Source organism: Eleutherodactylus coqui, chromosome 5 (assembly GCF_035609145.1).
Source record: "Eleutherodactylus coqui strain aEleCoq1 chromosome 5, aEleCoq1.hap1, whole genome shotgun sequence".
Taxonomy (NCBI): domain Eukaryota; kingdom Metazoa; phylum Chordata; class Amphibia; order Anura; family Eleutherodactylidae; genus Eleutherodactylus; species Eleutherodactylus coqui.
The window spans coordinates 256,515,767-256,532,214 of NC_089841.1; the positions used below are offsets into that span (position 1 = coordinate 256,515,767).

At 47.3% G+C, this 16,448-nt stretch overlaps 1 protein-coding gene across 3 annotated transcripts in view; it reads left to right on the forward strand.

The window, feature by feature from the left end:
- The first annotated feature begins 576 nt into the window (after window positions 1–576).
- The window catches only part of USE1 (unconventional SNARE in the ER 1), an 86,444-nt gene continuing 70,572 nt past the window's right edge, over window positions 577–16,448 (forward strand). For 2 of the 3 annotated variants that reach the window (XM_066604556.1, XM_066604557.1), the window contains exons 1-2: window positions 577–734; window positions 7,925–7,974. In XM_066604556.1, the coding sequence (XP_066460653.1) occupies window positions 633–734; window positions 7,925–7,974 (152 nt within the window). In that variant the 5' untranslated portion in view covers window positions 577–632. Of the gene's footprint in view, window positions 735–5,645; window positions 5,742–7,924; window positions 7,975–16,448 lie in introns of those variants that run through there. The other variant, XM_066604558.1, reaches the window with a different exon arrangement.

Below are 16,448 nucleotides of genomic sequence, written 5' to 3' on the forward strand. Positions count from 1 at the left end.
TCACACGGCATATTTGCACCTCTTCTTACGTGCATAATTTGTGTGCATAATACAGTGAATAAGTCAGCACACAAAATACATGATCTGTTATGCCTGCGTGCAAAGTAAGTGATTTTCGGTCGTGTTAAATATGCAGCATCTTTACACCCCCGAGAAGGAGCTCGTGTTGTAGTAACATCGCTGCAGGCCTTCTGCGATAATTCTGTGATGTGCGAACGATTGCCGTCTGCTGGGGCTCATTCACACAGCCGTAAGCGCATTTCGGTCATGTAAATGCACTATTTATATAACCCAATATGGCATACGTCCGGGTATTTTGCCTGCAAGTGCAGAAAAGCCAATGGATTAGCTGTAGATATGTGCAGGTTTCCCGTTATATTAACCACATGTCCACGTTGGCCCCATAGTTGTGGTGAACAAGCCCCACAGCAGGCAGAACTTGGGCCGCTTAAATCTCCCATACTCCATGAGTGACGGCTCTTTAAACACGCACCGACGTGACGTCACGACGCACACGAGTCACGTGTGCCACGCTGCCCATAGTAGTTCAACCTATCGCCTCTTCCAAGATGGCCGCTGCGTTATATGACGTGGCTGGCGCCGCGACTCTGCTTCCGGTGCAGCTCGTCACCATGGCGAAGTCAAGGCAAGAGCTGAATTTTGTGCGGCTTTTGTCTCGCTGCGAGACCATGGCGTCCGAGCGGAGAGAGCAGGGGGAGTGGAGGCTGGAAAAGGTGAGAGGGGGCCGCGCTGGGATGTAGCACAGCGTCCTCCGTCATGTCCAGCCCGCCTCATCATCCTTATGCGACTGCTGTGACTACATTCCTCATTTTTCAAGATCCCTGCTTGCTGTCAATGAACAGATATCCACATAAAGCCTTGCACCCGGGACGGGAGGAGGCCAAGTTTTTAGCCGCTGGGTGTAAATATAAGTGCGGCACTTCTGTTGATCTCCATGGGGCCTCCCAGATCTGCGCCCAAACGGGACGTTTCTAACACCGCGATTTTTGAGCACTGCCCTGTTTTTCAGTGTTTTTTTTCAGACACGTCATCACCCATCGCAGCGCTTAAAAGGCGCCGTAGAATGTGTTTACCCCCCCCCCCCCCCCCGAAACTGCGGTAAAATACCGTGGTTTTAAAGCTGAGCACTTTTGTGTGAAAGCTGCCTAAGTGTTTCCGTTCACTGATGGCAAGCAGGAGTCTGAAAAAGTAATTAAAACACAAAGAAGGAAAACCATGAATACCGTACAAAAGTTAGGAAAGACAAACGGGATGACACATTTGGCACATCGAAGGGTGCGATCACACGGGTCTGTGCGTATATACAGTGTATTCACGGGCCGAGGTCTACTGTCTATCGGCCATGAATACGCAGTGTATTTACGCCCCCCCCCCCCCCCGTGAATCTTGTACTTGTGCGCAAATAGTAACATACGCTGCAGCGTACACTCAGATTTCCGGTGTATTTCCGCACACGTGTTGCTTTCAGCGGGCTATTACGATGCGTAATATACAAGACTGGGTTATTACGCACCTGTGAATTGACGACATATTCACCACGTATTTACGCTTGTGTGAAAGTCTTAAGCCCCGCCTACACTCAGTATCGAGCCATGCGACTCGGCCCCAAAAGAAAAAGTAGAAAGTTGTATAACTTGATCGTGCGATGAATCGGCTTTACCGTGTGGCCCCCTCAGGCTACAGCGCCCAGGTGGAATTGCATCCTCTGCACCCATTTTATTTAGGCTCCTGGCTTCACGGCTGAGTGGCCTCTAGGAGGCAGCCAAGAGCTCCAGGTGTTTGGGTGGAATTTTATTCCTGCACCCATTCTAGTCAGGCTCTTGGCTTCACGACTGGGTGGCCTCTAGGAGGCAGCCAAGAGCTCCAGCACATAAATAATTTAAAGGGAACCAATCAATTTGCTACAGCACTAAATACTAAGTTAGGGTGCTGTTGGGGAATGTGTTGGCGCCGGGTGATTGTATATTTTTATACTCGCCTGCTCCTTGGTCCCCGCACTGTCACCTGCTGAAGTCCCGTGTTTCACACAAAAATCTGACTCTCTTCAAATTGCCATGCGTGCACTATAGACTTGTATGGGAGAGCGTGTACACAGATACTATAGACTATATGGGAGAGCGTGTACACAAATACTATAGACTATATGGGAGAGCGTGTATACAGATACTATAGACTTGTATGGGAGAGCGTGTACATAGATACTATAGACTTGTATGGGAGAGCGTGTACACAAATACTATAGACTATATGGGAGAGCGTGTATACAGATACTATAGACTTGTATGGGAGAGCGTGTACACAGATACTATAGACTTGTATGGGAGAGCGTGTACATAGATACTATAGACTTGTATGGGAGAGCGTGTACACAAATACTATAGACTATATGGGAGAGCGTGTATACAGATACTATAGACTTGTATGGGAGAGCGTGTACACAGATACTATAGACTTGTATGGGAGAGCGTGTACACAGATACTATAGACTTGTATGGGAGAGCGTGTATACAGATACTATAGACTTGTAGGGGAGAGCGTGTATACAGATACTATAGACTTGTAGGGGAGAGCGTGTACACAGATACTATAGACTTGTAGGGGAGAGCGTGTACACAGATACTATAGACTTGTAGGGGAGAGCGTGTACACAGATACTATAGACTTGTAGGGGAGAGCGTGTACACAGATACTATAGACTTGTAGGGGAGAGCGTGTACACAGATACTATAGACTTGTAGGGGAGAGCGTGTACACAGATACTATAGACTTGTAGGGGAGAGCGTGTACACAGATACTATAGACTTGTAGGGGAGAGCGTGTACACAGATACTATAGACTTGTAGGGGAGAGCGTGTACACAGATACTATAGACTTGTAGGGGAGAGCGTGTACACAGATACTATAGACTTGTAGGGGAGAGCGTGTACACAGATACTATAGACTTGTAGGGGAGAGCGTGTACACAGATACTATAGACTTGTAGGGGAGAGCGTGTACACAGATACTATAGACTTGTAGGGGAGAGCGTGTACACAGATACTATAGACTTGTAGGGGAGAGCGTGTACACAGATACTATAGACTTGTAGGGGAGAGCGTGTACACAGATACTATAGACTTGTAGGGGAGAGCGTGTACACAGATACTATAGACTTGTAGGGGAGAGCGTGTACACAGATACTATAGACTTGTAGGGGAGAGCGTGTACACAGATACTATAGACTTGTAGGGGAGAGCGTGTACACAGATACTATAGACTTGTAGGGGAGAGCGTGTACACAGATACTATAGACTTGTAGGGGAGAGCGTGTACACAGATACTATAGACTTGTAGGGGAGAGAGTGTACACAGATACTATAGACTTGTAGGGGAGAGCGTGTACACAGATACTATAGACGTGTAGGGGAGAGCGTGTACACAGATACTATAGACGTGTAGGGGAGAGCGTGTACACAGATACTATAGACGTGTAGGGGAGAGCGTGTACACAGATACTATAGACGTGTAGGGGAGAGCGTGTACACAGATACTATAGACGTGTAGGGGAGAGCGTGTACACAGATACTATAGACGTGTAGGGGAGAGCGTGTACACAGATACTATAGACGTGTAGGGGAGAGCGTGTACACAGATACTATAGACGTGTAGGGGAGAGCGTGTACACAGATACTATAGACGTGTAGGGGAGAGCGTGTACACAGATACTATAGACGTGTAGGGGAGAGCGTGTACACAGATACTATAGACGTGTAGGGGAGAGCGTGTACACAGATACTATAGACGTGTAGGGGAGAGCGTGTACACAGATACTATAGACGTGTAGGGGAGAGCGTGTACACAGATACTATAGACGTGTAGGGGAGAGCGTGTACACAGATACTAGAGACGTGTAGGGGAGAGCGTGTACACAGATACTAGAGACGTGTAGGGGAGAGCGTGTACACAGATACTAGAGACGTGTAGGGGAGAGCGTGTACACAGATACTAGAGACTTGTAGGGGAGAGCGTGTACACAGATACTAGAGACTTGTAGGGGAGAGCGTGTACACAGATACTAGAGACTTGTAGGGGAGAGCGTGTACACAGATACTAGAGACTTGTAGGGGAGAGCGTGTACACAGATACTAGAGACTTGTAGGGGAGAGCGTGTACACAGATACTAGAGACTTGTAGGGGAGAGCGTGTACACAGATACTAGAGACTTGTAGGGGAGAGCGTGTACACAGATACTAGAGACTTGTAGGGGAGAGCGTGTACACAGATACTAGAGACTTGTAGGGGAGAGCGTGTACACAGATACTAGAGACTTGTAGGGGAGAGCGTGTACACAGATACTAGAGACTTGTAGGGGAGAGCGTGTACACAGATACTAGAGACTTGTAGGGGAGAGCGTGTACACAGATACTAGAGACTTGTAGGGGAGAGCGTGTACACAGATACTAGAGACTTGTAGGGGAGAGCGTGTACACAGATACTAGAGACTTGTAGGGGAGAGCGTGTACACAGATACTAGAGACTTGTAGGGGAGAGCGTGTACACAGATACTAGAGACTTGTAGGGGAGAGCGTGTACACAGATACTAGAGACTTGTAGGGGAGAGCGTGTACACAGATACTAGAGACTTGTAGGGGAGAGCGTGTACACAGATACTAGAGACTTGTAGGGGAGAGCGTGTACACAGATACTAGAGACTTGTAGGGGAGAGCGTGTACACAGATACTAGAGACTTGTAGGGGAGAGCGTGTACACAGATACTAGAGACTTGTAGGGGAGAGCGTGTACACAGATACTAGAGACTTGTAGGGGAGAGCGTGTACACAGATACTAGAGACTTGTAGGGGAGAGCGTGTACACAGATACTAGAGACTTGTAGGGGAGAGCGTGTACACAGATACTAGAGACTTGTAGGGGAGAGCGTGTACACAGATACTAGAGACTTGTAGGGGAGAGCGTGTACACAGATACTAGAGACTTGTAGGGGAGAGCGTGTACACAGATACTAGAGACTTGTAGGGGAGAGCGTGTACACAGATACTAGAGACTTGTAGGGGAGAGCGTGTACACAGATACTAGAGACTTGTAGGGGAGAGCGTGTACACAGATACTAGAGACTTGTAGGGGAGAGCGTGTACACAGATACTAGAGACTTGTAGGGGAGAGCGTGTACACAGATACTCAGATATTTTTGTGATTTATGGTGCTCAAAGGACACGACAGGCTGCCTTTTAGGTTTCATTGACAATTCAGCATTTCATCAGTACTGTTCACCCACTTTTTAAGCCCAAAACAGTATTAGATCCTGAACACTGAAAAGTCGCTGCTCATCTTGGCTTAAAACAAAGCGATGAAAAATACCAAAGAATGACTTTAGGTTGAAACTTCCATGATGGACTTTTTTCTAGCAAGTTGAAAACAGGTATTTTCTAATAAACAAGTCAAACTGCAAAGGTGTTTCTATACCAGTCAAGTGGCATCCATACAGTGATAAATCTCCCCTACACAGCCCTAAATTACCTCCTGCTTACCAGATAGAAACGTTCTACCTGCAGTCACCACTAGGGGGAGTTCTATGCCTAGGAAGTTTTACAGCTACTATTGAACCCCTTTCAGAGTGCACTGAGTTCCCTGTGGTGGTGGAAGCAGAAAAATACTGTGGCTCTCTGTAAAGTCAGAAGTTGGGAGATGGTCCCCCATGTGCAGTGGCATAGTACGACTCTGTGGTGAGTATGCCATTGGGTGACAGCTCTTCCGTAGGCCACCTCTCAGTGGCGCTACTAGCCTGCTTCTGCAGCTAAACTGGGGTCACGATTGTATGTCATTTATGAAGGCAAACTTGGGCCTCCTTATAGAAAAAATGACCCTGCTGCCCCAAGAAGTCTGTTTTTTTTTCATATTGCATTTCAGCAAAAGCAGCTGAAATGTGGTTTCTATGTGTAGCAGAACCCTTTCACACGAGCGTAAGTGCAGAATTGCTCACTGAAGCGTAGCGCATTAGCTGACGCAAACACTGTGTTTGCATATATTGGTGTACTTTTTTGCTCGCAGGACCAGTTTGCGCACCCCCTGTGACTTTATAGGCTATTTAACCTAATGAGTTCCAGATAGGTTTTCCTGCAAAATTGTGCAGTGTATTGCATTTGCGCCCCTCCCATAGACTTATACGGGGACCTTAGGTGCACAAATGTGCCCAAAAATAAAGCATGCTGCATTTTTGGACATCCACTGTGCTCCAGCTCATGACTCTGTTACCCAGTGCTTAGGGTTAGGAGTTCCCTTCCCTGAGAGTGAAGTCATCCAAGCACTACTGATGAAGGGGTCTATTAGCTGGATTTTAATTTTAATATTCTAAATAAAACGATAAGTGGGATATTCATCCAATTGTTCTGGTACCTTTTTGGAACCTCTGGAGAGTTGCGCCTACACAGCAGACTTTTCTTTTAGCAAATACTACTCTCCCACCATTGGTGGGTTAATCTGGGTGTCAGCACCTCCTGTTAGCTACCATATCAAATTTAAGCACTTTAAGACCAGGGTATCTTCCCAGTCTTCACTGTGGGTTTGCTCCACTTCTCTCTCCACCTATGTCCCATTGCAAACATGGACCATGCGAGAGCGCGGCCAAAGATAGGACATGCCGCGATTTGTTTTCCGCGTTGCAATGCGTGAAAAAGGTGCTCAGGTGTATGATCCAATTTAAAAGAATGGGGTTCATATTTGTGCGCCTCACAACCCACAAATCTCCGCTGTGTTTTCTCGGCTATGTTAAAACGGCCTGACTTGTATTAAGTTCTAAATAACTAATTGCCTCTTTTTTTCACATAACTTTATTATTTGCATTTCTTTAAAAGTACTCTTTGACCTTAAAGGGGTATTCCCATCTCAGACTTTTATGACATAATCATATGTCATATGCTATAAAAGTCAGATGTGGGTCCCACACTGGGTCCAACACTTAAAGGGGTTGTCCCGCGGCAGCAAGTGGGTCTATACACTTCTGTATCGCCATATTAATGCACTTTGTAATGTACATTGTGCATTAATTATGAGCCATACAGAAGTTATCAAAAGTTTTTCACTTACCTGTTCCGTTGCTGGCGTCCTCGTCTCCATGGTTGCCGTCTAATTTTCGCCGTCTAATGTTCAAATTAGACGCGCTTGCGCAGTCCGGGTCTTCTGCTTTTCTCAATGGGGCTCCGTGTAGCTCCGCCCCATCACGTGCTGATTCCAGCCAATCAGGAGGCTGGAATCGGCAATGGACCGCACAGAAGCCCTGCGGTCCACCGAGGGAGAAGATGCCGGCGGCCATCTTCACCGGGTAAGTAAGAAGTCACCGGAGCGCGGGGATTAAGGTAAGCGCTGTGCGGTGTTCTTTTTAACCCCTGCATCGGGGTTGTCTCGCGCCGAACGGGGGGGGGGGGGGGGGGGTTTGAAAAAAAAAAACCCGTTTCGGCGCGGGACAACCCCTTTAACTCCTGTTCTCTTCCCCCGTGCCCCCCACTTCGGCTGTACGATGTGGCCAGGGTTAAGGAAACAGCCAAGTAGGCTTAACAACGGTACTTCCATAGAAGTGAATGAGATTGAGCAAATGAAGTATCACAGTGAGCTTTGCAGTTTCTGTAACTCCTGAGTTGTGGACATGGCATAGCTCGCTGTATTTTATGACTCCCATTGACTTCTGTGGGAGACAGCATAGCCCAGCCACACTCAGCTGTTTCTGTAATCCCAGCCATCTTGTATAGAGCATGGTTCCCCATCTCAGTCATGTTTGGCAAAGATGGTAACACCTCTTTAATTTAATCCGCTTTCGGTCCTAATAAATATCTGTTGCAAGGACCGTGCAAGACCTGCCAAATACAATCCTCTCATCGGCTTGTCTAACCATTACTTCTTTTTTTTCTTGCAGTTTGTCAGAGCTCTGGAAGAAATGCTTGCTGCAATTAAGAAGGACTCCAGGTATGTCAGGTATCAATTACATACAGGTAATTATTTCAGTGCGTCCTATAGAGCGACAGTGTCTGAATTTGGCAGCTGTGTGATCAGGATTGCACGTCCTGATCACACAGTTCTCGGCCATATCCGCTCCATAACAGGGGAGGAGAGACGCCCATAAGTACAGCTGATTGGTAAAGGTAGGGGAGCAGCAGAAGTAGTTCCTGCTGGCACTCACCAATCGGCTCTACCTACGGGTGGCTTTCCTCCCCTGCTATAGAGCGGACACGGCTGGCAGCTGTGTGATAACAACGTGCAATCCTTATCACACAGCTGCTGGCCAGGTCTGAATTTTGGCATGTTCACTTTAATCTAGAAGACTGGGTAACCTACGTGCTTAGACAATAGCCATAAATTGTCTAACTTATGTTCCCTAACATAGGCTGCAGTGTTCACTTTTGCAAACCCTCGTGATTGTCTGCATTACGCAGTTCCAATTGGAATCAATGATCTGCCCATGGACATACTGGCCAAGTCATTGTTGGCTCGCTCACTTATCGTTCGTTTTCAGCAGCGCTCGTTCCGTCGTTCTCGGTCACTTCTACAACGAATGAGAAAGACTGAACGATTTCTCGTTTGCATGAGCCAACAATCTATCTGCTGTAATAAAAAGGTTGCGCGAGCGACCAAGCTAGCAGTGATGTAATTTGCTAGTTCACTTGTTCAAACAATAAATTGGCTCAGCTTAAAGGGGTTGTCCCGCGCCGAAACGGGTTTTTTTTTTTTTCAAACCCCCCCCCCCCCCCCCCGTTCGGCGCGAGACAACCCCGATGCAGGGGTTAAAAAAGATCACCGGACAGCGCTTACCTGAATCCCCGCGCTCCGGTGACTTCTTACTTATCCGGTGAAGATGGCCGCCGGCATCTTCTCCCTCGGTGGACCGCAGGGCTTCTGTGCGGTCCATTGCCGATTCCAGCCTCCTGATTGGCTGGAATCGGCACGTGACGGGGCGGAGCTACACGGAGCCCCATTGAGAAGATAAGAAGACCCGGACTGCGCAAGCGCGTCTAATTTGGCCATTAGACGGCGAAAATTAGACGGCAACCATGGAGACGAGGACGCTAGCAACGGAGCAGGTAAGTGAAAAACTTTTTATAACTTCTGTATGGCTCATAATTAATGCACAATGTACATTACAAAGTGCATTAATATGGCCATACAGAAGTGTATAGACCCACTTGCTGCCGCGGGACAACCCCTTTAAGGCTTACACAGACGGGTCAGATTCCGCATGCGAGAGCCTGCTGCGGAATCCATTTCTGTCTACGGCCAGCGCCCTTTCGATTTCTGTATTGTGTATTACCGCGAATGCTCGCTGTCAGTCACGCGCAGTACAGATTTATTTATTTTTTAAATTTTTTGCTTTACCCGCACCATCGCTATCAGCAATGTCAATTGCGGATGTCACGTGGGTTAGACTGCTTTTATTGACTTCAATAGAAGCCGTCTGCAAACAGCCAACTCAAAAATAGAAAATGTTGCGATTTTTAAATCCACTTGTGGAAATCGCAATCACTATCCACTCATCTGAGCAAATATTCTATTCTTTTAACCCCTTGAGTGGCACGCCCGGAAATTTTCCGGGACGAGCTCCACTGCTCATAGCGATACAGCCCGGAAGATTTCCGGGCTATGTATCACTATGGGAGCTGCAGAGCACAATGCCACAAGCTGTGACAGTGTGCTCTGCCTGCACTGTCCCACACAGAGCAGAGCAAGGGCTTTGAAAAACCAGCAGAAGATATTGCAGATATGTCGGCAACCTCCTGCACTGGTTTGTTTACAGGTTGCCATAGAGACCATCGGCTTGTCAGAAGCAAGCCGATGGTCTCTGTGGCAGGGAGAGCTGGTTGTTAGCTGTCAGAGGACAGCTAGGTACTAGCTCTTACAGCAGAGATCAGAGAAAACCTCCGATCTCTGCTGTGTTAACCCTTTACATGCTGCAGTCTATGTGACTGCAGCATGTCACTGCAGCATGTAAAGGGCTGTCACCATCGGACCCCCGGAATGTGATCAGGGGTCCTGATGGGTCCCTGTGGAAGTCCCCTAAAGGGACAAAAAAAAAAATTTTAAAAAAAAAGTAAAAAAATTATTAAAAAAAATAAATAAAAACACTTGTCTCCCTTTACTTTGTAAAAAATCAAAAATACAATCACACATGTGGTATCCATGCGTCGTAATGACCCAGAGAAGGAAGTTAATACATTATTTAACCCCTTAAAGGAGATGTCCCGCGCCGAAACGGGGTTTTTTTTTTTTTAAACCCCCCCCCCGTTCGGCGCGAGACAACCCCGATGCAGGGGTTAAAAAAACCACCCGCACAGCGCTTACCTGAATCCCGGCGGTCCGGCGTCTTCATACTCACCTGCTGAAGATGGCCGCCGGGATCCTCTGTCTTCATGGACCGCAGGGCTTCTGTGCGGTCCATTGCCGATTCCAGCCTCCTGATTGGCTGGAATCGGCACGTGACGGGGCGGAGCTACACAGAGCTACACGGAGCCCCATAGAGAAGAGGAGAAGACCCGGACTGCGCAAGCGCGGCTAATTTGGCCATCGGAGGGCGAAAATTAGTCGGCACCATGGAGACGAGGACGCCAGCAACGGAGCAGGTAAGTATAAAACTTTTTATAACTTCTGTATGGCTCATAATTAATGCACAATGTACATTACAAAGTGCATTATTATGGCCATGCAGAAGTGTATAGACCCACTTGCTGCCTCGGGACAACCCCTTTAATGACATGGCCCCTTTTTTTCTTTTTTCCCCATTTCTTTTTTCCTCCCTCCTGTTTAAAAAAATCACAACTTGTCCCGCAAAAAACAAGCCCTTATATGGCCATGTCAATGGAAAAATGAAAAAGTTATGGCTCTTGAGACGCAACTGCAAAATTAGTTGAAATTCAATGATTAGACCATTTTAAAAAACCTGCCCTGGTGGGCACGACAGGGTGGTAGGAAACCTGCCACTCAAGGGGTTAATGTGTGCGGAACACCACAGATCGTCCGCATGGGTGACTACTCCAGATTCCGCAATTCAAATTCGGTCGCGTGAGATTGGCCTTAGTGTGTGGATACGTTATGTAATAGTTTTAATGCAAAATATTAAGAGATTTTTTTTTAAGTCCATTCTGGGAATTCACCCAATAGAAGACTTAATGATTAGAGATGAGCGAGCACGCTCATATAAGTCAGTTACTCGAGTGAGCCTCGCTCTTCCCGAGTAACTGCATTTTTGTCTGAGTGTGCTGAGGGGGCGGCTCCCTTGCCGCCCCCCGCTCTCCCCCCAGACCACCACCCCCCTCCCACTCCCCACCCCCGCCCTGAGCATGCTCGGACAAGAATGCAGTTACTTGAGAAGAGTGAGGCTCGCTTGAGTAACTGACTTATCCGAGCGTGCTGTCTCATCTCTATTAACGATATTTAGGTATAATACTTAGCGGCAACCTCCTCATGAATATCAGTTTTTCCTACGTGTGTCCCTCTTCTCCTGCAAGGATTTGGAGTTTGTGTCTGTACCTGCCCTGTACCTTTTGGTCAAAAAGTCTGTACTTTGACATGTCAAAAGTTTTCTAGCAGTGCAATTACACTTTCAGGCCGAGCTCATACGACCGAGTCGGATTCTGAATGCGGGGAGGCCCATAGTGGATTCCGGTTGTGAGTCTGGCCGGTGACCCTGTGTACTTCCAATAACTGTATTGCATATGACTGGGGAGGCTCACAGGCGGTCATGTGCTGTACAGGTTTTTTTCTTTATTTTAATTGTTTTTATTTCCCGCGCTGTCGCTTAGCGATTACACTGGTATCTGCAGCCCATTCACAATGTTAATTATGTTTGGACTGCGGGTCGCACGCCTCCATTGACATCAATCTAGGCCGTCCGCGCACAGTCCTTTCAATGCCTGTGTTTTACCGCAGATCCCGATCTGGAATTCGCAATTCAAATCCGGTCGTGTGAGACTAGCCTTAAGTAGATTTGATCCCATTTTTTGTGGTGTACATTAGAGATGAGCGAGCGTACTCGGATAAGCACTACTCGCTCGAGTAATTGGCTTTATCCGAGTATCGCTGTGCTCGGGGCTAAAGATTCGGGTGCCGGCACGGAGCGGGGAGCTGCAGGGGAGAGCGGGGAGGAACGGAGGGGAGATCTTTTCCCTCTCTCCCGCCCGCTCTCCCCTGCTCCCCGCTGCGACTCACCTGTCAGCCGCAGCGGCACCCGAATCTTTAGCCCCGAGCACAGCGATACTCGGATAAAGCCAATTACTCGAGCGAGTAGTGCTTATCCGAGTACGCTCGCTCATCTCTAGTGTACATGCTATAATGCTGCCTTCATCATGTGTGACAGATGATTTGGTATGCATTCTTCTTCATACTGTCCTCTCCCCATCATTCTGGTACAAGTTAAACAAGTTTTTTTTTTTAAAAGAAAATATTTATTTTGCCTTTTTGTTTTTGTTACACGTGGTTTACATTTTTGGATTAAAGGAAACCTGCCTAAAACACCAGAAACCTAAGTTATGGCACTGTTAGGGGAGGTGAAAGGGAAACTGGTGCTATATTATTATTGTTGTTTTTTTTTAATACTCTCCCTCATCCTGGTTCCTGTGGTGCCCGTCACTGAAGTTTGCACACCGTACGAAAATCTGAGTCTCGTATGCACAGTCCCCTATATATGTTTATGGGAGAGCGTGTGCACAGGACTCTGAAAAGAGTCAGATTTTCGTCTGGTGGAACCCTGCCACTTGACTTAACAGCGCCATAACTTAGTTTATGGTCCTTTTAGGCAGACGATGGTACCCTTTTACTACAGAGGGTTCAGGGCTGTCGCTGGCACTGGAGAGTGGACCTTTAGCCCAGTGCCCCGATATAGTTGGTAACGGGTAGAGCGTTATCTGTTGCTGGAACACGACAAAAAATGAAGATAAGATAAACATTATACTCGCCTATCTACGATCAGCATAGCGTCGTCTTTCCCTCCTGCGGACATGCATTGTAGATAGCCAAAAAAAAAAGTCATAGGGGCAGAAACTGTCCAACAAATAGGATTAGCAGCTCACTGGTTGGACCAGCAGACTAATAGAATTAAAATGTAACCTTTATTAAATAATACTAAAATGTCTATAAAAAGACAAATCTATCAACACACGAACAAGTAGGATGATATAGATATATAAATCCACAAACAGGATTTTTCGTTGAGCCTGGTTATCTATACAGACTCTATATTGTCAACAGCTCAGTCTTAGATATTCGAAAAAGCCACCGCAACATGGAGTGAGTGTGATTTAGGTTCCATGCACAGATTTCTTTTTCTTCCTAAAGTCTGACCAGCACAGTATACCTCTCTCGACACCGATAAGAGGATAGAGATGAGTGTACAATTACTGAGTTCGGTCAAACACCCATTAATAATTGCGTTCAATTTACCAACGCGTTTCGCCCTGGAGTGGGCTCATCAGGGGCTAAGATAGTCTCCAGCATGAATCCACAGAGTGTGCACTGAGAAATAGCTCCAGTGTTTCTATCTGGACTGTATTAGATATATGCAGGATCTTAATCTAAGATAGAGCGATTATCTGTCTCTTTCCTAATAGCCAAATGATGGACAATAATCAGTAGTAAGGAATGACGCTTTGGGCGCCTGCAGACGGCTGGGTCGGATCCCTCAGCGAGAATCCTTGCCGCGGGACCCCACCCGAGGGCTTGCAGAGAGCAACGCGTACTCACCCGTAGCTCCTGATCTTTCTTGTGCATGCGCAGACCGGAGCTGGCGGTGGGTGAGTGACGTTTGGAACATGCCGCGGTTTGTTTGCCGCGCGAGATTTCGCGCGGCCACACCGCAGCTGTCTGCATAGGATTGCGTTTGTTAACGCAATCCTATGCAGGCTTTCAACGGCGGAAATCCTGCGGGAAATCCCGCCGCGGAATTTCCGCCTGTCTGCAGGTGGCCTTTCGTTGTATACTCTGGATAGCGTTCAGAATATATATAGATAGATAAGCCGAATCTTATGTTTAGGGCTACAGATTTATAATGATAAAGCCATTGTAGATAGCCCAGGCAGCACGCTGTAATGATGTCATCGCGCCTCCTGCCCCGGGACAGTAACGTACATGTCTGCAGAGGCAAAGGAGATACTGTGCTGATTCTGGATAGGCAACCTTATAGGCAAACACCTTCCCATGTTTTTCAGTTTTGCATTTCTTCTTTCAATTGAGATGTCCATGCCAGTATCAGCTTTGACAGTATCAAGCAATTGTGTTCTTTGGCGTCAAGGTTTTCTTTTGCCACTGATTTGCGAGCCTGGGCCCGGTCAGCGTGGCCTCTGCGAGCCTGGGCCCGGTCAGCGTGGCCTCTGCGAGCCTGGGCCCGGTCAGCGTGGCCTCTGCGAGCCTGGGCCCGGTCAGCGTGGCCTCTGCGAGCCTGGGCCCGGTCAGCGTGGCCTCTGCGAGCCTGGGCCCGGTCAGCGTGGCCTCTGCGAGCCTGGGCCCGGTCAGCGTGGCCTCTGCGAGCCTGGGCCCGGTCAGCGTGGCCTCTGCGAGCCTGGGCCCGGTCAGCGTGGCCTCTGCGAGCCTGGGCCCGGTCAGCGTGGCCTCTGCGAGCCTGGGCCCGGTCAGCGTGGCCTCTGCGAGCCTGGGCCCGGTCAGCGTGGCCTCCAGTGATATATAGGGTCTTATACAATTACTCTCGCCGTCCCGGGCATACGCAGCAGCTTTCGCCAGCACCACAGATCAAACATATCAATCTTCCTCCTAGCAGGTAGTTTGCACTAGTCTGTCTTTGGTTGCTATGCCGATATCCCTGCTTTTCCAGATTTTAACCATGTCGAACATTGCACTTCGCCCCCAATGCTATCCTGTGTTTTATCTCTGGCATAGATTCTCCTGCCTGGCCAATTTTGGAACCAAGGAAGATGAAGTCTCGTTTGCATTGTACAGCCTTGTCGATTTTAATTTTAATTTGGCCATTTTTTGCAGTCATTATAATTTTGTATCTTGTTACATTCAGGTAGAGGCCCATTTTTTCGCTTTCAGTTTTAATCTTACATATCAGCTGCTTCAGACCGGCTTCTGTTTCTGCAAGCAGAGTTGTGTCGTTCGCATAACAGAGATTGTTGATGTTTCTTCCACCTATTTTCACTTTGATTTCCAATTCGTCTAGGTCCATTGTACACATGATCACTTCTGCATATGGGTGAAACAAGAAGGGTCAGAGGATGCAGCCCTGTCAGATGCCTTTGCCAATCCCAAAACAATCTGTGTCCTCACACTGTGTTCTCACAGTGGCTTCTTGATTGGTATAAAGTGATTTTATTAGCTTGACTAGATGTGCCAATACGCCCAGCTCTTGTAGGGGGCACCATAGCTTGTCATGGTCGACACACTCAAAGGCCTTGATGTAGTCGATGAAGCACATGTAGATATTATTTTGATAGTCTTGAGATTTTTCCATGGTCCATCGCAGGTTTGCAATATGGTTGCGGGTTCCGCGTCCTCACCGGAATCCTGGCTGCGCATCAGGGCGTTCCGTTACGACTATTTCAAAATAAGGGGCACTATTACTATACGAGAGGGGACTCAATGGGGCATTATTACGTTATAGGAGGTGTACTCAAGGAGTCATTATTACTTTATATAAGGCATTCAAGGGAGTCAATATTATAGAGTGGCTTTCAAGGGGTGGCAACCAACACACACAACTGTCTCAGACTACCAGCAGCCAGCTCTTCCACCATCACTAAAGATTTCCAGTCATTACACAATAATATACCTACACACCTTAAATCTTCTGAATGAAACTATATAACAAGAAAATAGCAGTCAATTGTTATCTTAATTCACATCTTGTGTTGCTATTTTTGAAAAGAACATTTATACAATAAGGAACAAAGGCCTTGCCAGGGCCAAATCACATTTCCAGAAGGGAATAGGGAAGGGTAAAATGGTGGGGTGGGGGAGTATTTCCTCTCTCTCAGGGCTGCCGCCCCTAAGGGCAAAGATCCCAGGAAACCAAATTTAGGTTAGTGCTTAACCCCGCTGTAGGAAAGGCGGAGTTTATCCATGGAGTCCATATACTAAGAAATTTATCACCTTTATCTTCTGTTATCCAGGTTAGCTTTTCATTTGTCATGTACCAATTCATGCGGCGTTTAACTTTAGAAAAGTCCAGAGAAGCTTTACGCCAGGAATGGGCAATAGTTTGTTTTGCAGCTAAGAAGAGGAAAGAAATCAACCTCCTGGAATTTAGGGTTATATTCTCAATCTTATTATTCAACAGGGCCTCCCATGGATTTTTGCGCAGGTTATGATATGTTACTGAATAGACTAGGGAGTATGTTCTAATCCAAAGTCTTTTAACTCTAGGGCAGGGCCACCACATATGGAGCATGTCTCCAGGGGAAGAACAACCTCTGAAACAATTTTTAGAATAGCCAGGGACCGCA